Below are 21023 nucleotides of genomic sequence, written 5' to 3' on the forward strand. Positions count from 1 at the left end.
AGAGCCGAGAAGGAGAGAGAGTATGGGGTGGCAGAGAAACAAAGGAAACATGACTTGGAGATGGAGAAGTTAAGGCAAGGGCGAAGAGATCAAGGGTAAGACCGAGAGGAGCGGTTTAATGTTAGTCAAGAGTTGAGGTTAGTACCTCCGTTCGAGGAGACGGATGTTGATAGTTATTTCTTCCTTTTTGAAAAGGTGGCAGTGAATCAGAAGTGGCCCAGAGGTCAGTGGGTGGCATTGTTACAAAGTGTGTTAAAAGGGAAGGCACAACGGGCATATACGGCGTTGGCCATGGAGGAGGAAGAGGAGGAGAGCTATGACAAAGTAAAGGCGGCCATTCTCCGAAGTTATGAGTTAGTACCTGAAGCTTATAGACAAAAGTTCAGAACTTTAAAGACAGGGGGGAATCAGGCGTATACCGAGTTTGCCTATGAGAAGGGTGTGCTCCTGGACCGTTGGTGCACAGCAGAGATAGTGGAAGAGGATTATTGGCATCTCAGGGAGTTAATTCTGATTGAGGAATTTAAAGGTTGTGTTTCGGAGGATATCCGGATGTATTTGAATGAGAAGCCGAATAAGTCCATCTCAGAATTTGCTAGGTTCGCAGATGAATATGCCCTAACCCACAAGACAAAGTTTTCCTTGAATAAAAGTTCCCAGAGAGACCATGGGAACGATCAAGAAACCCCACCGGCTGAGGCAGAGGTCCCACCAGGAGCAAGTGGTAAGGTTGAGGGGGAAAGGCCAGACGGCCAGAGATTTCCGGGCTTGACCTGTTTTAATTGTGGAAAGGGGGGGCATATTGCATCTAGGTGCTTTGCTCCGAGGAAAGAGACAGGAAAAGGGAAAGCTGCAATCCCTATCGGATGTGCCGTGGTAATCAGTAAATCGACAAGAGAGCCCCGGGTAGACAGAGTACGAGAAGGGTCTGAGACTTGTATGTCAAACGGAACCGTGTCTGTGAGGGAGGGAGACACACCATTTCCAGTACAGATCTGCAGAGATACGGGGGCTGAGCTATTGTTGATCAGCAGTAAGGTACTAGATTTTGGTCGCAAGACGGGAATGGTAGCTGTGAAAGGAATAGGCAAAGGGAGGGAAATGGTGCCCTTGCATAGGGTCATTATGAATTGTGAGCTAGTCTCTGGACCAGTTGAAATGGGGATGCGATCAGAATTCCCGAGAACTGACGCGGACGTCCTGCTTGGTAATGATTTAGCCAGTGGTAAGGTTTGGTCAGCCATGACGTTGACAAGTCGGCCAGTGAGTGTTGCGGCCCTGCCCCTAGATTCCAAGATCTATCCCGCATGCGCGATCACTCGCAGCATGTCGAGAAAGGCAGCTGAGAAAGGGAGCAGTTTAAATCCAGCCAGTTTCGATTTGGCCGAGATGTTTTTACCGACCCTGTACCACGAGGGTTTAGAGGGTGGTAAAACAAAGAGTAGTAAAGTGAAAGAGGGTAAGGAAGAGGAGGTAGACCTGCCCTTAGCGAGGAGAAAAGTTCTAGAGGCAGAAAATAAAGATGAGGAACAGATAGAGCTGTTAAAAGGTCCAGGGTTGGACATGGATGATCTGTCTGGTTTGGCAGAACTGTTTGAAGAAGTTGAAACTTCTAAAGGTGTTCCTGATAATGAATTGAGGGCAGCCCTAGCTGAAAAGGGTGCCTTACCTTGAAGAAGTCTGCTGGGTTGGCAGATGAGGTTGTTTCAGCCCGCGGGTTGAGTTTACTCCGAAGGGAGTTGCCCATGAGAGTAGCTGGGAGAATCAGGGGAATTTAGAGCTTGGGACCAGGTACGGATATTGAAAGCCTGGAAGAGGCAATGGGACACTGGAGTGTGTCCAAGATGTGGATGCACGTGGTACTGAACCTAGTAATGGAACTCAGAAAAAGTCTGAGGTATTTGATTCAGTTGAACAGGACGGCCGTCCTTGTGGGTCAAATAGACTTGGTTCAGCGAAGAAAGGGTTAACCTTGGTAATAGTGGGGAAAGTGAGAGTTCCCAGTGTTTGTGCTTGAAGGTGTGTTAAAAGTTAATGCGAAGATCAAAAGTGGGGAGATGAACATTATTATTGAAGGAAACGGGAAATATGTAGTTCCCAAATCGAATGAAGAAAATTTAAAGCCTGCAGATCATCTACAGGTTGAGTTGGAAGATGACAGGGCGGGGGGGGGGGGCATGCTATTGTTATTCCAGAGTGTGGTGTGAAAAGGCAGAATTTGAAATGCTGCTTGAACAAAGAGCTTGAACTGAAAGCTAATAGCCTGAAGGGTCGAAGCAAGAAGAAAAGAAAGCTAGCAACTTGCATAAAATTAAAGCATTGGGGTGGAAATTCAGCAGGACACAGTGATGATAAATAACTCTATGAAAGAAGCAGGCGAAAGCCTATTTTCAGCAGGTTACCCAAGCTCCCCACGTGGGAAATAACCGGAAAAGAGGCAAGGGTTAATGGGACGCCATTTTAAAAGCAAGAGCCGGTTTTACGGGATTTCGACAAGCATGTGAATAATAAAGACAACCCCATGGAAGCTGCCTGTTAAGTTTGAAAGCAACAGAAAGATTAGTATTTGCATGAACTTTTGTAGTACACACGCAAGCTAAGATCACAACCCTTTAGTTTTTGTTTGCTGAAGGAAAGAAATAAAATAGGTGGTTATTAAATTGAAGTCTGATGCTACAAGACTTTAGTAAGGTACAAGATGCTAAGATATTAAAGGAAGTGACACTGTAATCGTTAACTGTTTAGCTGCTGAATTGAATGTATAACTGTATTACTCTGTAGTGAAAAGGACAAGCTTTTGTATTGTGTTAGATTCTAAAATCCTGTAAGACTCTGTACTACTTCGTTTCACTGCTGGTGAAAACACTTTGAAGAAAGGGGGTGTTATGAACGTACCACAGCTCTGAGGGGCCGAAGGGTGCTGGGTAGCCCCCCTCCTTTGTGAGAATCGCAAGATCATTATTGAGTCCGTTCAGGAGACCCAGGAAATGAGAGAAAGACATGCAGATTCACAAAGATTGGAATGTGACCTGGCCTTCAAGAGGGGACCCATTGATACCGGCTATTGTCTCTTGGAGACGGACTTGTGTATTGCATCCTGTACGATGCATCGAAGCCCCCAGGCAATGAACCGAGGGGGAGGTTGGTGGAGGGATTGCATCATCTCAACCTGATTGACATCTGAGACCTTCGTGAGTCAGGATGAAAGAGGTCTGTGGGAACAGCCCCACAGACGCACCAGAAGAAACGCTAGCGATCCCGTAATAGCGGAAGTCGGTGGGAAGGCCACGTGCGTACCGTTTCCATTTGCCCCGAATCGGTGAGCCTTGACCATGGAAGAACGGTTTTTAGCTCACAACGGGGAAATCAACTCCCAACGACTCTCGAAGGATTGACATCATAAAAGGACTGGGCAAGTTTTAACCGTCTTTCTCTCAAACCAAAACGCTGCAGCTTGAACGAACTAACAGTGACCTTTTATATTTCCATCGGACAATACATTAACCCCTAGACAACGATAGAGCTATTCCTTATTGATTATTATTATACCCGCGCTTTTAGATTTAGTATTGATGGTCGGTACTATCTGTATGTTTGCATTGATATTATTTTGTGTATTTTTATCAATAAATTACTGTTAAAAATAGTACCATCAGACTTCAACCGGACCTCTCTATCTTTGCTGGTAAGTGACCCAGTTATGGGGTATGTAACAATACAGACCGTGTTCTGGCTGAAAAAGTTGCTGTTAATCCCTCTCCTTTCATCTTAAATCTGTATCTTCCAGTGCCTGATTCCTCAACCCTGGGGAAAAGATTGTGTGTGTTGCTCAAGACTTCCATCTCCTGTCAATATGATTTGCCCACTTTCTCTGTAGCTGTTATAACTTTATCTGCATTCTTTCTTGTTTTGGCCTTGTTCTAGCTCAGTGCACTGTGTAATGATCTGATCTGTATGAAATCTGTATGCAGGACAAACTTTTCACTGTATCTCGGTCCATGTGACACTAATCTGGATGATGGGGTGGTAAATTGGATTAGTAAGTATGCAGATACTAAGACAGGTGGCATTGTGGATAATGAAGTAGGTTTTCAAAGCTTGCAGAGAGATTTAGGCCAGTTAGAAGATTGGGCTGAAAGATGGCAGAGAGTGGTGAGTTTAATGCTGATAAGTGTGAGGTGCTACATTTTGGTAGGAATAATCCAAATAGGACATACATGGTAAATGGTAGGCATTGAGGAATGCAGTAGAACAGAATGATCTAGGAATAATGGTGCATAGTTCCCTGAAGGTGGAATCTCATGTGGATAGGGTGGTGAAGAAAGCTTTTGGTATGCTGGTCTTTATAAATCAGGGCATTGAGTATTGGAGTCGGGATGTAATGTTAAAATTGTACAAGGCATTGGTAAGGCCGAATTTGGAGTATTGTGTACAGTTCTGGTCACCAAATTATAGGAAAATGTCAACAAAATAGAGAGAGTACAGAGAAGATTTACTAGAATGTTACCTGGGTTTTAGCACCTAAGATACAGGGAAAGATTAAACAAGTTAGATCTTTATTCTTTGGAGTGTAAAGGTTGAGGGGGACTTGATAGAGATATTTAAAATAATGAGGGGGATAGATAGAGTTGACGTGGATATGCTTTTTCCATTGAGAGTAGGGGAGATTCAAACAAGAGGACATGAGTTGAGTTAGGGGGCAAATGTTTAAGGGTAACACGAGGGGGAACTTCTTTACTCAGAGAGTGGTAGCTGTGTGGAACGAGCTTCCAGTAGAAGTGGTAGAGGCAGGTTCGGTATTGTCATTTAAAGTAAAATTGTATCGCTATATGGACAGGAAAGGAATGGAGGGTTATGGCTGAGTGCAGGCCAGTGAGACTAGGTGAGAGTAAGCATTCGGCCCGAACTAGAAGCGCCACTTTATTCCGATCAACATGGGAACATCGATTTTGCAGGCTTTAATGCATTGAGTTGCTGCCAAATGATTGTCTGGTTAGATATTTGCATTCATCAGGTGTAGGTAAACGTGGCCACTGAGTGTAAATTCATCACTCACTGAAGTACAAATTGAAGTAAATATAACAAAAATTTAAATTATAAATCATAATTAGAAAATAGAAAAGGAAAGTAAGGTAGTGCGAGTCGGGTCCGGATATTTGGAAGGTACGGCCAAATCCAGGTCAGGATCCGTTCAGCAGTCTTATCACAGTTGGAAAGAAGCTGTTCCCAAATCTGGCCGTACGAATCTTCAAGCTCCTGGACCTTCTCCGGAGGGAAGAGGGACAAAAAGTGTGTTGGCTGGGTAGGGGAACTTCAAAACATTCAGGAGGGTTGTGGAGAATGGGAGGGGGTTCTTGAGCGGAGGGGAAGGTACAATGGGATAGCTTTACCTTTTGGGGTTCTTCTCATTGCCTGTGTCGTGGCCATGTTTGATCATTCTGTATCTCCCCACCTTAACCGACGGTCGAACGATCAGCATCTTGCTTAGGTGGATCCTGGGGTAGCAGGAGGGGAGGGTTAGTACCGGAGTCGGCCCACCATCCCACCCACAACAGAGTGCTCCCAAAGCACCCCCTACTCATAGCACAACACTCCGGTACTGACCTGGAGGCAATATCATCGTCCTCGCCGCCCCAGCCCCAGTAGGTGTTCGGAAAACCATTAATCTTCATGTACTGGTCAGGGGTGAGGGCCGACACTCCGCCAAAGTAACCAGAGTACGGCAGTCTGTGAGGCAGAGAGCAGAGACGTCACCAGTTACCCACCCAGTCTCTCCCCATACTCCCCCCATCTCCCACGGCCTAGTAGAGTTCCAGCACACAGAAACTAAAGAGTTAAAAAGTATTGTTGAAACTATGGTGAATCTTTGGGCTGTTTGAATTAATTGTGATTTTAAAAAGTATTTATTTGTTGGGCAGGTTTATGGTCAGATGCCTCAACAACTATCACTCGGTCACACTCAAATCTACTGTGATGAAATGGTTTTGAACGTTTTTTTAATCTATTCAATATACGTATACTGTAATTGATTTTATTTATTATTATTTTTTTTCTTCATTATGTATTGCATTGAACTGCTGCTGCTAAGTTAACAAATTTCCCGTCACACGCTAGTGATAATAAACCCGATTCTGATTCTAAGAGATCGGTCATGGCCAGAATTAGACACTCTCCCTTGTACTGCTGTAGTGAATTATCTGTAGGAACACTGTGCAAGACAAGTTTGCTGTTTTGCTTTGACACATATGGCACTGCACATGGTTCATGCAACATGCACTTATCTATATCTCACATCTACTGGAAGGAACTACGTTGAGAGTTTAGTCATGTCTAGGATTAGCTCCTGCCTAAGTAAGGTCCTGGACCTGGACCTGCTACGTTTTGCCTGCCGCAGCAATAGATCTACAGTGGACGCAGCTTCACTGACTCGCAACTTGCCCTTGGACCACCTGGACAACACCTACATCACCAGCATGTTTATTCACGGCAGCTCAGCATCCAACACCATCATTCCCTCAGTACCAATCGATGAACCTGGGCTGCTATACCTTCCTCTGCAACTGGAGCCTTGGCTTCCTCATCAGGAGAGCCTAGTCAGTGTGGATCGGAAATCGCATCTCCTGGCTGATAACCAACAAGGGCAAACCTGTTTTGCCCGCTGCTCTATTCTCACTGAATTTGTGGCTGTGTGGCTAGACGCAGCTCAAATGCCATCTATAACTTCACCAATGTTAGCAGCAGAATGTCAGATAGTGACAAGAGGGAGTACAGGAGCCACAAAGATTGGCCGGTTGAATGGTGTCATAACAACAACCCCCATTTAACATCCGCAAGATCAAGGAATTTATTGTGGTCTTCAAACGAGGAAGTTGGGAAAACGCGCACCATCCTCATTGAGGGGCTCAGGTTGCAGGGTGTTAACATCTCAGAAGCCCTACCCTGAACCCAGCCATGAGAAAGGCACATCAGTGTCTCCTTCTTAGAAGTTTAAGGAGATTTGACACAGCATCAAAGACCATGGAGGGCATTCTTACTGGTTGAATCAGTATGGGAGATCCATTGCACTGAAACACAGGGGGTACAGGCAGCACTGGGACTTGGTCAGTTCCATCATGGGTACAGCTCTCCGAGAAGAGGCGACCCACCATCAAAGACCCCCCAACATTTGGGCCAGGCCCTTGCTCAATGCTGCCATCAGGCAGGAGGTACAGGAGCCTGAAGACCCTCACCTCAAGGTTCAACAGCAGGCTTGACCCCACTGCCACCGGATTCTTAAATCTACCTGAAAAACCTTCACACTGTACGTATCTCTCAGCTTCCTGGGATGTTATGTGTAATTTAGTCCTGAGAGACACAAGAGCACTCCAGTGCAGAAAATGGCTGTGCAGCCTGGTCTTCCTCCTAATCCCACCTACCGACCAAAACCCTACAATCCCTTCTCAATCACGTACCTATCCAAAATTCCACTGAACTCATATCCACCACTTCTGCTGGCAGTTTGTTTCAGTCGCACCACCCTCGGAGTGAGGAAGATCCCCCTCAGATTCCCCTTAAGTACCCCAAGCCCATGACCTCTAGATCCAGTCTCATCCATTTACCTTATCTATACAGAAGATCTCCCATCGTTCTTCTCTACACCAGTGAAGGAAGTCCTAACCTATCCAATCTTTCCCTATAACTCAGGTCCTGGCAACATCCTTGTTAATTTTCTCTGTACGCGGTGATACCTTTCCTGTAGGTAGCTGACCAGAACGGCACACAATACTCTAGGCATGACCTCACCAACACCTTATACAACTTCAACATAACATCCCAACTCCTGTACTCAATACTTTGATTCATGAAGGTCAATGTGCTAAAAGCTCTCTTTAGAGGTACCTTATTTACCGGTGATGCCACACTCAAAGAGTTATGGACGGGTACTCCCAGATCCCTTTGCTCTACCGCACACTTCAATGCCTTACCGTTCACTGTGCAGATCCTAAACATGGTCCAAAAGTGCAACACCTCACGTTTCTGTGTTCATTTTCACCTGCCATCGTTCCACCTGGCCCAGGTCCCTCTGCAAGCTTTGATAACTTTCCACACTGTCCTCTATGCCCTGGTCTTAGAAACGTCTACAAATTTGCTGATCCACTTTACCTCATTATAATCTAATTTATTACAGTTATTATGAAAAGTATGTATAACTTATGTTTATATTAACTTGTGTTTCTACTGCACAAAGTTTATATCCGGGATGCCTGTCTCTCGGTGGCATTTTCCTTATTGCACCTCCCATGGGGCTTTTGCCCACTGCCCTCCCCATTGCACAAAGCTCCTGCTCATTGCCCCAAACCATGGACTCCCTCTGCACCGCCCCTCCCACTGTACGGCGCTCGAGCTCACTGCGACACCCAGCCCCCCCCCCCCCCATCAGCATGAAACTCCCTCCGCTCCGCCCCTCCCACAGCGCCCCCGGGAGGGTGTGTTACAGAGGGCAGACCCACTTGTAGCCGAACTTGTCCATGGCGACGGAGGCGTGCTTGGGGTGAGCGTCACAGACGTACAGGTTCCGGTCGTCCTCGGGGATCAGGTCGACGTCATGGAAGAAGAGGCAGTCCCAGTCGGCCTCCCTCATCGCCTCCCGCACCCCCACGTTCAGCAGCTTGGCTCGGTTAAAGGTGGACATCCCAGCCTGGGAGCCAGAGAGCAGCCCGCGGCCGTCAGCTCCATACCGCGGCCGGGAACGCGGAACTGAGGGTGGGGAATCAGGACGGAGGCGGGTAACGCGGGACAAAGGGCAGGAACACGGGGCTGAATCTCAGAAACCTGAGAAAGGGGGAGAGTGTAAACATAACTGAGGTCACGCAGACCTAAGGGGGGAGGGTGTAAACGCAAGACCGAGGCATGCGGAGCGGACAGGGGTGCAGGTATGCAAACCCAGGACATGCAGATCCAAGAAGGGACGGCATGAATGTGAAGCAGGGATACGTAGACCTAAGGAGAGAGGCTGGAAACACAAAACCAAAGCACGCAACCCCAAGAGGGTTAATGCAAACCTAGACTACGTAGACTCAAAAAAGAGGAGTAAAGCACATGTGGACTATGTTTTATTTAAATAAGGGAGAATATCTCAGTAATACTTACCGGGGGATTGTCCAGTGAGTGTGTAAGAGTAGAACTCATAGGGAGTTCACTTTGATGGGATTGGACTATCAGCCCCCACAACGGTCAGTGGGAATTGGATGAGGAAATACGTAGGGAGAATGCCGTGAGCTGTAGAATGGACAGGACTGTCACCGTAGGTGGTATCAACCTCCCTCAGATTGACTGAGACAGAATTGATCTCATCCATCCAGGAAAATTTCCTCGAGCTGTGTCAAGGGTCGTCCTGGGCAGTATGTAAAACTGCATCCAGGGTCCACTAGGGCTACGAGGATGATGGAGCGTCACAGGTCCCCTGGGCAAGGACTAGCACCTGTCAGCCTCCCTTACCAGGGTTATGGTGAAGACACTGACAGCAGGGCGATGGGTGACAGCATTGGTGGAGGAACTCAGCAGATCAACGGCAATAATGTCAACTGCGCAGGCGGAAGAATGCCATGATGGCATCAACGGCTGGGCAATTTGGTCCGTGAGCGACCACTGTGCTGTGAGAAGGATGTGGGGGACCACTCACAGAATCCTCTTTCCTCCAAGACCACCAGTTTCACTCTATGACAGGACCAATGAATGACAAAAACCTTTCCGTGGACAGTGGGACCCACAGGCTGTATCACAGTAACAATACCACTGGAGAAGAGGCTGACGGCACTTCAAGTACCTCTGGTCATGATGATGACTCTGGGGGGAGTCCTCTTCCAGGAACCCCAGAATCTGACACAGCCAGTGCTAGAATGAAGACCCTCAGACTTAACAAACATTATATCAATATTGGCACTTGGAATGTTCGCGCTCTAAGAAGCACAGGGAAACTTCACCTTCTCATCGATGAAATCGGCAGAATCGGCTGTGATACCTTTGGAATAACAGAGATCAGATGGTCTGACGGAGGTCATTTTACAACAAAGAACAGCTACACAATGTACCACTCTGGATCTGAGAAAGGAGGAAGAGCAGGTGTTGCGTTCATCTCGAAGCAAGAAATAGCTAAAGCAGTACTAGGCCACAACCCATTGAACGAACGACTCTTGTCCATCCACATACAATGCAAGCCTTTCCCAATCACACTCACTGTCAACTACTCACCAACGACAACAACCTGCCAGGCCTCATTGATGATACTCCAAAAACTGGCGTTGTCCTCATTTTTGGTGATTTTAATGCAAAAGCAGGTCAAACATCTCTGAATAAGGAAGTCATGGGAACGCCAAATGAACGGAGGACATGGCTAGTTGAGTTCTGTCAAGAAAACCACCTCTGTATAATGAACACAATGCTTGATCAACAGCCACCACGCAAATACGCATGGACAGTTCCTGATGGTAAAACAGGAACCGGATTGATTACATCCTCAGCATCAGAAGATGGAAATCAAATATTCTGGAATGCCGGACATATCCGGGTGCTGACTGTGATACTGGTCATCAACTGTTGTTGGCCAAGATGAGCTCAGGGTTGAGAACGTAAAACGAGCAAAACCACCAATGATCTCTCAGATCTTTCAGCGTAGAGCTTTGCAACAGGTTTGAAGCCCTGCTGAACTTACAAGAAGAGGTTAAACCTGAAGAACTTGGGAATGTAATAAGAGATGCATTGACGACAGCAGCAGAGAAACATGTTCCAAAGTGATGAAAGCACAAAGGCACAGAATGGATCCCAAATGAAACGCTGTATGCAGTAGAAAAGAAGAGATGGGTGAAAGGTCAGAAAGGAACAACAAGTGAAGAATACAAGGAGCTGAAGTGTGAAGTACAACGACGCTGCAGGCTTGACAAAGAGGCAAACCTACAACGCATCTGCTCCAACATGGAAAATGAGGCCAACAATGGCAACAGTAAGATAGTTTATGCTGCACTAAAAGAACTTATCGGCACCTTCACACCAAGAATTGGTGCAATCAAAAATGACGAGGGAAAAATTCTGACAGAAGATGCAGATGTGAGGGAAAGGTGGCTCGAGTACACCAAGAAACTCTATGAAGATCACAAGAATGAAAGCCGTGACAAAGCCATTGACTGGACAACACAATGGAACACGAACTCGAGCCACTACTGTCAGAGGTAGAAAGAGCAATCGAGAAGATTAAAAAGAATAAAGCACCTGGTCCAGACGACATACCAGCAGAACTACTGAAAGCAACAGGCACCTCAGTAACGCACAGCTTGCACCACATTGTCTGTGCCATCTGGAAAACTGGCAAATGGCCAACAGACTGGTGCAAATCTGTCTACATTCTAATTCCCAGGAAAGGGAACCTCCTGCAATGCAGTAATTACAGAACAATTACATTCATATCACACGTCAGCAAGGTTCTACTCATATTCATCCCTGAGAGACTAAAGAACTACACAGATAGAGAGATTGCACTCGAACACACTGGCCTCAGGAGTGACCAAGGTACCAGGGACCAGCCCTTCAACATGCACCTAATAATGGAGAAAATGAGAGGGGTCAATACCCCCCTATACATCTGCTTCACAGACTACTCAAAGGCATTTGACTGTGTCCAATACACCAAACTGTGGACGACAATGATTCAGCTGGGCGTGGCACCACACCTAGTGGCTCTTCTAGAAACACTGTGTTATGCAATCCTTCAGCCCTCGGACCATATCTGGTGAGACTGAATCATTCTGCAATGGGAAAGGAGTCCGCCAAGGCTGCATCCTTTCTCCACACCTTCTTAACATCTACACTGAGACAATCATGAGACTGGCAATTCCAGACAACACTGGCGCTAAAATAGGAGGAAGAACCATCAGTAACTTAAGATACGCAGATGACATGACCCTGCTAGTCACAACAGAAGAAGGCCTACAGGCACTACTCAATAATGTTGCAGAAGTCTCTGCTGAATTTCGATTGCTGATAAATGGCTAAAAGACCAAAGTTATGGTGATAAGCAAAACTGCAATTCAAACTGACATCTACATCAGAAACGACAAGATTGAACAAGTACCCTTCTTTATATACCTTGGCGCAGAACTAAATGACACAAATGAACGCAGCAAGGAAATAAGGCGAAGGCTAGCACAAGCGCTACCAAACTCTGGGACATCTGGACAGATAGATCTGTGAGCACTGGCACCGAGATACGCCTCCTCAAGAGTCTCGTCTGGTTAGTAGCCCTATCTGGCTGTGAAACATGGACCCTAAAAACAGCTGATGAAAAGAAGTTGACAGCATTTGAGATGTGGGCATACAGATGGATCCTCAGGGTATCATACATTGAAAGCAGATCCAACAATTTCATCCTAGAAGAGATTGGCACAAAACCAATACTTCTGCAAACCATTATCCAAAGGAAACTTCGCTATTTTGGACACATCTCAAGAACTGATGACACACTGGAACACACTGTGCTTGAAGGCAGAGTAGAAGGAAGCCGCTCCCGAGGCAGACAAAGGACAACCTAGATCGACAACGTCAAGAAGTGGACCAGCCTCACAGCCAGAGATGCAAGAGGTTTGACTGCCGACTGATCTCAGTGGAAGAAAGTGGTGGCCGAGGCTCTGGCAGAGTGTGGCATGTGAAGATGATGTGTCAATGGCCCTACTAAAGAAAGGGCAACACCGGACTTCCCATTGGGGAACGAGGTAGGGGGAAGAGGCTGAAGTGACAGTAGGACCAGTGTCCATTATTCTATTAGTGGTAAGATCGTCATCGAGGGATACAAGACTGGTCCACATCTGAAAATTTTGAAACGGGGCAAGGCTAATTTTGATGGCATTAGGCAGGGACTTGCAAGGGCCAATTGGGAGACTGTGCTTGCAGGGCAAGTGGGAGGGATTTAAAAGTAAGATGGGTTGAGTTCAGGGGCCTAGAATTACAAGTGCAACCTGAAACCTCGGTCGCTGACAGAAGCCGGGGAAGAAATCAGCAAGTCTGCAGATGACGCCAGAACTGGTGATATGGAGGACCGTGGAGAGGGCGTCTAAGGTTTCAACAGGATTCAGATCAACTTACCTGGATGAAAGGCCAAGTGTATCGCAGCCACATTCAATGCTGATACAGATACGGGTGGATTAGCAAGTTGTGAGGACATAATTGGGTGGTAAGTGTTTTGAATGACACCTTAGCAAATGCCTTCTGAAAATCAATTTCCAAAGGGTTATGTGAAAGGAATAACTTGGCTGGATGGAGTTTAATGTGGGAAAATGTGAGGTATTGCTCCAAGACAAGAAAAATATAAAAAAATACAAATTATTACTTAAATGAGGCCATGAAATTGGAAAGATTTAAAAGTAAGAGAGGGAGACCTCAGGGACTGTATGTACCTGTTAAGTGACGGGCAAATCTGGAGTGATTAGGGAACCCAGAGAGGAACAGGAGGGGTATGGCACTGGGAGCTGGGAACCTCTTGGGAGGTGTAAGGGTTGTCAGAGTACAGTTCAGAGGGAAATCAGGATAGCAAGAGGAGGACATGAGATTGCAGATAAAGTCACGGAGAATCCTGAGCGATCCTGCAAGTATACAGTATTAAGAGGATAAAGGGTAACTGGCAAGAGAATAAGCCTCTCTAAGGACCAATAATGTTGTCAATGTGTAGAGCCACAGAATTTAGGAGAGGTGTTAAAACACAGTACAGCACAGCACACGCCCTTCAGCCCATGATATTGTGCCATCTTTTATCCCACTCCCAAGATCAATCTAATCCTTCTTTCCCACATGGATAGCTATCTAAGATTCTCTTAAATGTCCTAATGTGTCAGACTCGACTACTACCCCTGACAGGGCACTCTATGCACCCACGACTCTCCATGTAAAAAAATATCTCTCCAATCTCCTTAAAATTATGCCCTGGAGTAAAAGCCGCTGGCTATCCACTCTATCCATGCCTCTTATTATCTTCTACATCTCTATCAATTCTCCTTCGCTCCAAAGAGATGAACCTCAGCTTACTCAACCTTTCCTCTTAAGACATGCTCTCTAATCCTGGCAGCATCCTGGTGAATCTCCTCTGCAGCCTCTCGAAAGCTTCCACATCCTTCCTATGCTGAGATGAACAGAACTGAACAGATGAACAGGCGGAGTACATACAGCATGGAAACGGGCCCTTCAGACCATCTAGTCTGCGCCAGACTATTATTCTGCCTTGTCCCGTTGACTGAACTTGGACCGTAGCCCTCCACACCCCTCCCATCTAAGTACATATCCAAATCATATCCATATCCACCCCTTCTGTTGGCAGATTGTTCCACGCTCTCACCATCCTCTGAGTGAAGAAGATCCCTTTCGTTCCTCTTAAATATTTCACCTTTCACCCTCAACCCTCTAATTCTAGTCGTGTTGGCGTGTGGCCAAGGCGTTCGTCTAGTGATCTGAAGGTCACTGGTTCGAGCCTTGGCTGAGTCTGCGTGTGTGTCCTTGAGCAAGGCACTTAACCACACATTGCTCTGTGACGACACCGGTGCCAAGCTGCATGGGTCCTAATGCCCTTCCCTTGGACAACATCGGTGGCGTGGAGAGGGGAGACTTGCAGCTTGGGCAACTGCCAGTCTTCCATAAAAAAACCTTGCCCAGGACTTTCCAAGGTGCAAATCCGTGGTCTATCGAGACTAACGGAGGCCTACACACACATAGTGTCACCCTACCTCAGTGGAAAAAGCCTGCTTGCGTTTTTCCTATCTGAACCATCTTAATTTTATACACCTCTATTCATGAAATAAACTTTCCATTAATTCTGGTCCTCAAGTAAATTTTCTCTACATTGATAATAGGTGAATACTTCTCTGTACTTATAGTGCAGAAGGTCAGAGAGGCAGTGGGTTTAAGAGAGAGATAAGCGAGGCATAAAGAGGTGCCATGGCCATGTAGCAGTTAATGTGGCACGATTACAGCTCAGAGCGTCAGAGTTCGGATCTCAGTTCCAGCGCTGTCTGTACGTCCTCCCCGTGAAAGGTGTGGGTCTCTCCGGGTGCTGCTGTTTCTTCCCACAGCCCAAAGACGTACGGTTAGTGGGTTAATAGGTCATTGCAAATTGTCCTGTGATTAGGCTAGGCAGGGGCATTAGGCGGGTTACTGGGCGGTGAAGCTCACTGAGCCTGGAAGGCCAGTTCTGCACTGCATCTCTAAATTAAATAGCTAGAGATTCCTAGGCCTGATCAAGTTAGGCCTGATCTAGGCCTGACCCTAGCTCACTGCGGGAAGCTGCAGGAGAAATCAGTCAGTTTGCAGATAATGCTAAACTTAGTGGCATATTGGACAGTGAACTAGGTTGTCTGAGGATACAAGGGGATCGAGATCGACTGGGGAAGTGGCCCGAGGAAGGAATTTAACTCAAACAGATGTGAGATGTTGCATTTTGGGAAGTTAAACCAGAGTGGGACTTGCACAGTGAATGGTAGAGACATAGGGAGTGTTTGTTATAGAACAGGGACGGCCGGGGGTGCAGTGGATTCCAGTTACTTGGGCCTTTGGTTAATTGCGGCAGCTGTGTTTTTTAAGACAACTTTAAAAGAACAAACACTAAACTGAGAAAATTGCCGGGATTTCCTATGTTCACTCTTCCTCTTAATTGGAGACTGTTGTCGAACAGTTTCTAAATGGCGTCAGTCATGTGCACTTGTATAGCCATTGGACACCACACCTAGAGCAAACAGTTTCTAAAGCAACATCAGTTCCATGTGTTTGTGTTCAAAAGGCAGTGATTTTTGTCACTGATAGTTGGTGAGAAATAACTGGTAAGATGATTCAGAACTGTTTTGCTCTCCGTGGTTTCAAGTAGTCAGGCTTGGAGGGCCCAGAAACGGCTGGGAGTGAAAACTGAACAATTTCACTACTTCAACAAATTATGAATTATGAAGGTATCAACATTCATCTTGAATATTACGATGAACATTAAGATTTGAAGGCTGCAATTGTGAAAAGCATTGTATGATGGCAGTCCATTTTCTGCGTTAGGTGTCTGCACAGATTTTGTGCATTTACAGTCAATCAGAAGGACACGGCAAATGAATTCCTCATCAATAACTATTAGGAACTAATAGTTATAGGACTGAAGAGGTATTGGTAATTTTCTCAGCAGCACACACAACATGCTGGAGGAACTCAGGCGGCCAGGAAGAGAGTAACCAGTCGACGTTTCAGGCTGAGACCCTTCGGCAGGACTGAGAAAGAGGGCTGTGGAGTAGATTTAAAAGGTGGGGGGGGGGGGGGAGAGAGAAAAACGAGGTGAGAGGTGAAGCCTAAAGGGCGAGGAGTGAAGTAAAGAGCTGCAAAGTTGAACGGTGAAGGAGACACGGGTCTGGAGAAGGAGGAATCTGATAGAAGAGGACAGAAGGCCGTGAAAGAAAGAAAATTTTCTCATATGTTTTATATTTCGATTAAATACAAATATTGTTTCTCAGTGTGTTGGCGCGTGGCCAAGTGGGTAAGGCGTTCGTCTAGTGATCTGAAGGTCACTAGTTCGAGCCTTGGCTGAGCCTGCGTGTGTGTCCTTGAGCGAGGCACTTAACCATACATTGCTCTGCGACGACACTGGTGCCAAGCTGTATGGGTCCTAGTGCCCTTCCCTTGGACAACATTGGTGGTGTGGAGAGGGGAGACTTGCAGCTTGGGCAACTGCTGGTCTTCCATAAAAAAAAAACCTGCCTAGGCTTGTGCCCTGGAAACTTTCCAAGGCGCAAATCCATGGTCTGTTGAGACTAACGGAGACCCACAAACTACATTGTTTCTCAGTGAAACAGTACGTGTCTTTTTATTCCCCTTTTAGCTATTTCCATGAAACTTTGGCTAATTGGGGCAGCCACTGAATTGGACCAAAATGTACTGGAAGTCCCAATTAACCAGAATCCACTGTCAATAGTTCTCAGAAGGTGGAGACACAGGTAGAGAGGGTGATGAACGCAGGCAGAGTGCTGGAGCAACTCAGCGAGTCAGGCAGCACCTTTGAAAGGGAATCCTTCCAACGTTCGGGGCTGGAAGTCTCAACGCAAATCACCGGCTGTTTGTTCCCCTCCATAGACGCTGCCTGACCTGCTGAGTCCCTCCAGCTCTTTGTGCGTGTGGGTCAAGGCTTCCGGCTTCCGCACAATCTCTTGTGTTCAGGGTGGTGGAAAAGGCGTTTGGCACGCTGGCCTTCATCCGCAAGGGCAGCGAGTACAGAAGTTGGGACATCACGTTTGCAGGACGTCAGTGAGACCGCACTCGGGAGTATCGCGTGCAGGAAAGATTCGTGAGGATGTTACCAGGACTGAAGGGCTTGAGTTATAAGGAGAGACTGGACAGGCTGAGACTGTTTCCCTGGAGTGAAGGAGGCTGAGGGGTGACCTTATACAGCTTTATAAAACCATGATGGGTGTTGATAAGGTGGATGGTCACAGTCTTGTCCCCAGGATAGGGTTGAGGGGACAGATTTAAGGTGAGAGGGGACAGATTTAAAGGGGACCCGAGGAGCAACATTTTCACCCTGAAGGTGATGGGTAGATGGAACGAGCTGCCAGAGGAAGTAGTTGAGGGAAGTACATTCACAGCACGTAAAAGCCACTTGGACAGGTACCTGGAGAGGAAAGATTCAGAGGGATACGGGACAAATGCAATAGGAACTGCCCTGATGCTGCCCTCTTGGTCAGCACAGACTGGATGGGCTTAAGGGCTTGTTTCTGTGATAGGAGATGGGGATATAAATGGAAACCAAGGGTCCCCAGATCACGGGGGACACTGCGAATGCAGGCTGAGGGGCACAGGTGGGAGGAGGAGACCAAGGAAGCACGAGTCCCGAGATCTGGAGGAACGGAGGGGAAGGGAAAGGCCAGTGGAGTGGCGGCCCTCACCTGGTGGATGATGTAGATGCCATAGCGAAGTTGCTGCCGCTGTAGGAAAGGGTGTAGGTGGTAGAGCAGGTACGTCAGGTGCTGCTCCCTGTTCCGGTGCGGGACAATGATGGCCGTGCTGTGCTGGGGCTCACAGTCCGGAGGCTGGTACTTGCCTCCGGCCACTACGTCTGGGTTCCGCCGGAGGACTTCTTCCATCGTCAGCCCCGCCGGGAAGCTTACCTGCCGTGGACCCGCTGTCGGCAGAGAAGGGAGAAAGTTGGTGATGGGGTGAGGATACTGGACACGCCTGAACTCCATAACAGTCACTGTGGCAATAGTACAAGGCCTAATTAAGCCCAAACCCCAGCGATAAGTAAGAGGCCTAGTAGTCAATGGGATGGGGCCTACTGAACCGCCAAACACCAGGAAGGGATCCGTGGCAACAGGACAAGACCTAGCACACCCCAGAACGGTAACCGCAGCAATGGGAATCGGCCTAGTGTACTTTGGGTCAGTAACCGTGGCAACAGGACAAGGCTTATCAAACCCCAGGATGGTAACCATGGTAATGAGACAAGGCCCAGAAGACAACCCCAAACTGCAGGATGATCACTGCAGTAATAGAACAACACCTAGTGGAATTTGGGACAGTAACGGCAGCAATGGAGCAAGGCCTAGCAGACACCCCCGAACCAGGACTGTAACTGAAGCAACAGGATGAGTCCTACTGAACCCCCAAATGCTGAGACATTCACCAAAGCAATGGCATGAGGCCTAGTGGATGTCTAAACACCAGGATGAGGCCCTCCCTGAACCCCAGGGCAGTAACTGCAGCGACGGTCACCGTAGCAAAAGGACAAGGCCTACTCTCAAACACCAGAGCGGTAACTGTGGCAATGCGACAAGGCCCAGCAGACTCTCCACACCAGGCCTATAATCATGGCTGATCCCCAAACACCCAGATGGTAATTGCAGCAATAGGACGAGGTCTACAGACACCACCCCCCCCCCCAAACACAGAACAGCAACTGCAGCAACAGAACACGGCCTAACGGACCCCAAACCCCAGGGCTGTAATCATAACAATGGGATGAAGCCCTGTGGATCCACCTGCTCTCACACAATATCCGTGACAACAGGACAAAGCCTAGTGAACCCGTAGCACCAGGCAGCAGCTTTGGCAATGGAGCATGACCTAGTGATTACCCAAACCCCAAGACTGTTCGACAGCAGAAGAGGCCCCTTCAGTCCACTATGTCTGTGTTGGCCATGGTGTCAATCTAACTAATTCTGTCATTCTGTACTTGGTCCATATTCCTCCGTTCCTTTCCCGTTCAAGTGTCTAAAAGGGTTTTAAGTGTATCTATTGAATCAGACTCCAGCACCACGCCTGATGGTGCATTCCAGCACCCACCTCTCTCTGTGTAAAAGTAACTTGCTCCATACATCACCTTTAAAATTTCCCCAATCACCTTAAGTGCACACCCTCTAGTATTTGACATTTTGACCGCAGGAGAAGACTCTGACTGTCGATGCATCACATAATTTTATAAACTTCTATTAGGTCTCCCCTCAGTCTCTGCCGCTCCAGAGAAAACAACCAAAGTTTGTCCAACCTCCCCTCACAGCTCATGCCCTCTAAACCAGGCAGTGTCCTGGTGAACCTCCTCTGCACCCCCTCCAAAGTCTCCACACCCTTCCCGCATTGGGGCGACCAGTAATGCAGATGCAGCCTAACCAGAGTTAAAGATCTCGTTACTTTTGTGACTGATTGATGAAGGCAAGTCCACCTCCTTCACCACCCTATCTAACCGTGCGGCATCTTTTAGGGCGGCACATAAGCGTAGAATTAGCATATTTTATAGCTCCAGCAATCAGGGATGGGGTTCAATTCCCACCCGTGGAGTCTGCTGTTTGCAAGACTCACACCACCAAGTTCGGGAACAGTTCTTACCCCTCAACAACCAGGCTCTTGAACCAAAGGGGGTAACTTCACTCACCCCATCACTAAACTGTTCCTAAAATCTAGCGACTCACTGTTAAGGACTCCTCTTTATGTGTATAAGATGATGAGAGGCATTGATCGTGTGGATAGTCAGAGGCTTTTCCCCAGGGCTGAAATGGCGAACACAAGAGGGCACAGTTTTAAGGTGCTTGGAAGCAGATACAGAGGAGATGTCAGGGGTAAGTTCTTTTTCCTTTACTCAGAGAGTGGTGAGTGCATGGAATGGGCTGCCAGCGATGGTGGTGGAGGCGGATACCATAAGACAAGAAGCAGAAGCCGGCCATTCGGCCCATCGAGTCTGCTTCGCCATTTCATCATGAGCTGATCCAATCTCCCCTTTAGTCCCACTCCCCCGCCTTCTCACCATAATAAGATAGGGTCTTATAGGGATCGATAGGGTCTTTTAAGAGACTCCTGGACAGGTACATGGAACTTAGAAAAATAGAGGACTATGGGTAGCCCTAGGTAATTTCTAAAGTAAGTACACATTGGCCGGCTGGTGGCGCAACAGCACTGAACTCCGGAGCGAAGGTTCCTGAGTTCGAATCCAGTCGGGCTGCTCCCGGGCATGTTTTCCATCCGTGCCAGGTTGAGTGTTGAAAAAAAAAACACCGTGCTGTGAGGAGGTTGTCAGGGACCACTCACAGAATCCTGAGAAAATAAGTGGTTGCCGAGTCTGGCAGAGCGGGGCACACACAAAAAACAGTACATGTTGGGCATAGCATTGTGGCCTGTGTTGTGCTGTAGATTTTCTATGTTTCAATCTTACATTCTGATATTTATTGTTTATTTATCACTGTTTCTTTTGTATTTGCACTGTTTGTTCTTTTCTGCACTCTGGTTGAACACCCAAGTCGGACAGTCATTCACTGATTCTGTTATGGTTATTATTCTATAGATTTGTTGAGTATGCGCACGAGCAAATTACATCTCACGGTTGTCTATGGTGACATATGGGTCAGAGTCAGAATTATTATCACTGGCATGTATCGTGAAATTTGTTAACTTAGCAGCAGCAGTTCAATGTAATATGTAATGTGGAAGAAAATAATAATAAATAAATCAATTACGTGTATGCATATTGAATAGATTAAAAGTCATGCAAAAAAACAGAAATT

At 47.1% G+C, this 21023-nt stretch overlaps 1 protein-coding gene across 1 annotated transcript in view; it reads right to left on the reverse strand.

The window, feature by feature from the left end:
* Nucleotides 1–21023, reverse strand: part of si:dkey-199f5.8 (beta-1,4-galactosyltransferase 3) — an 88771-nt gene that overhangs the window by 5235 nt on the left and 62513 nt on the right. Inside the window, exons 3-6 of the mRNA XM_059957371.1 lie at nt 17919–18154; nt 8490–8677; nt 5605–5727; nt 5391–5495 (exon numbers count right to left, since the gene is read on the reverse strand). Of these exons, the coding sequence (XP_059813354.1) occupies nt 5391–5495; nt 5605–5727; nt 8490–8677; nt 17919–18154 (652 nt within the window). The remainder of the gene's footprint in view (nt 1–5390; nt 5496–5604; nt 5728–8489; nt 8678–17918; nt 18155–21023) is intronic.

Source organism: Hypanus sabinus (assembly GCF_030144855.1).
Source record: "Hypanus sabinus isolate sHypSab1 chromosome 1 unlocalized genomic scaffold, sHypSab1.hap1 SUPER_1_unloc_1, whole genome shotgun sequence".
Lineage (NCBI taxonomy): Eukaryota > Metazoa > Chordata > Chondrichthyes > Myliobatiformes > Dasyatidae > Hypanus > Hypanus sabinus.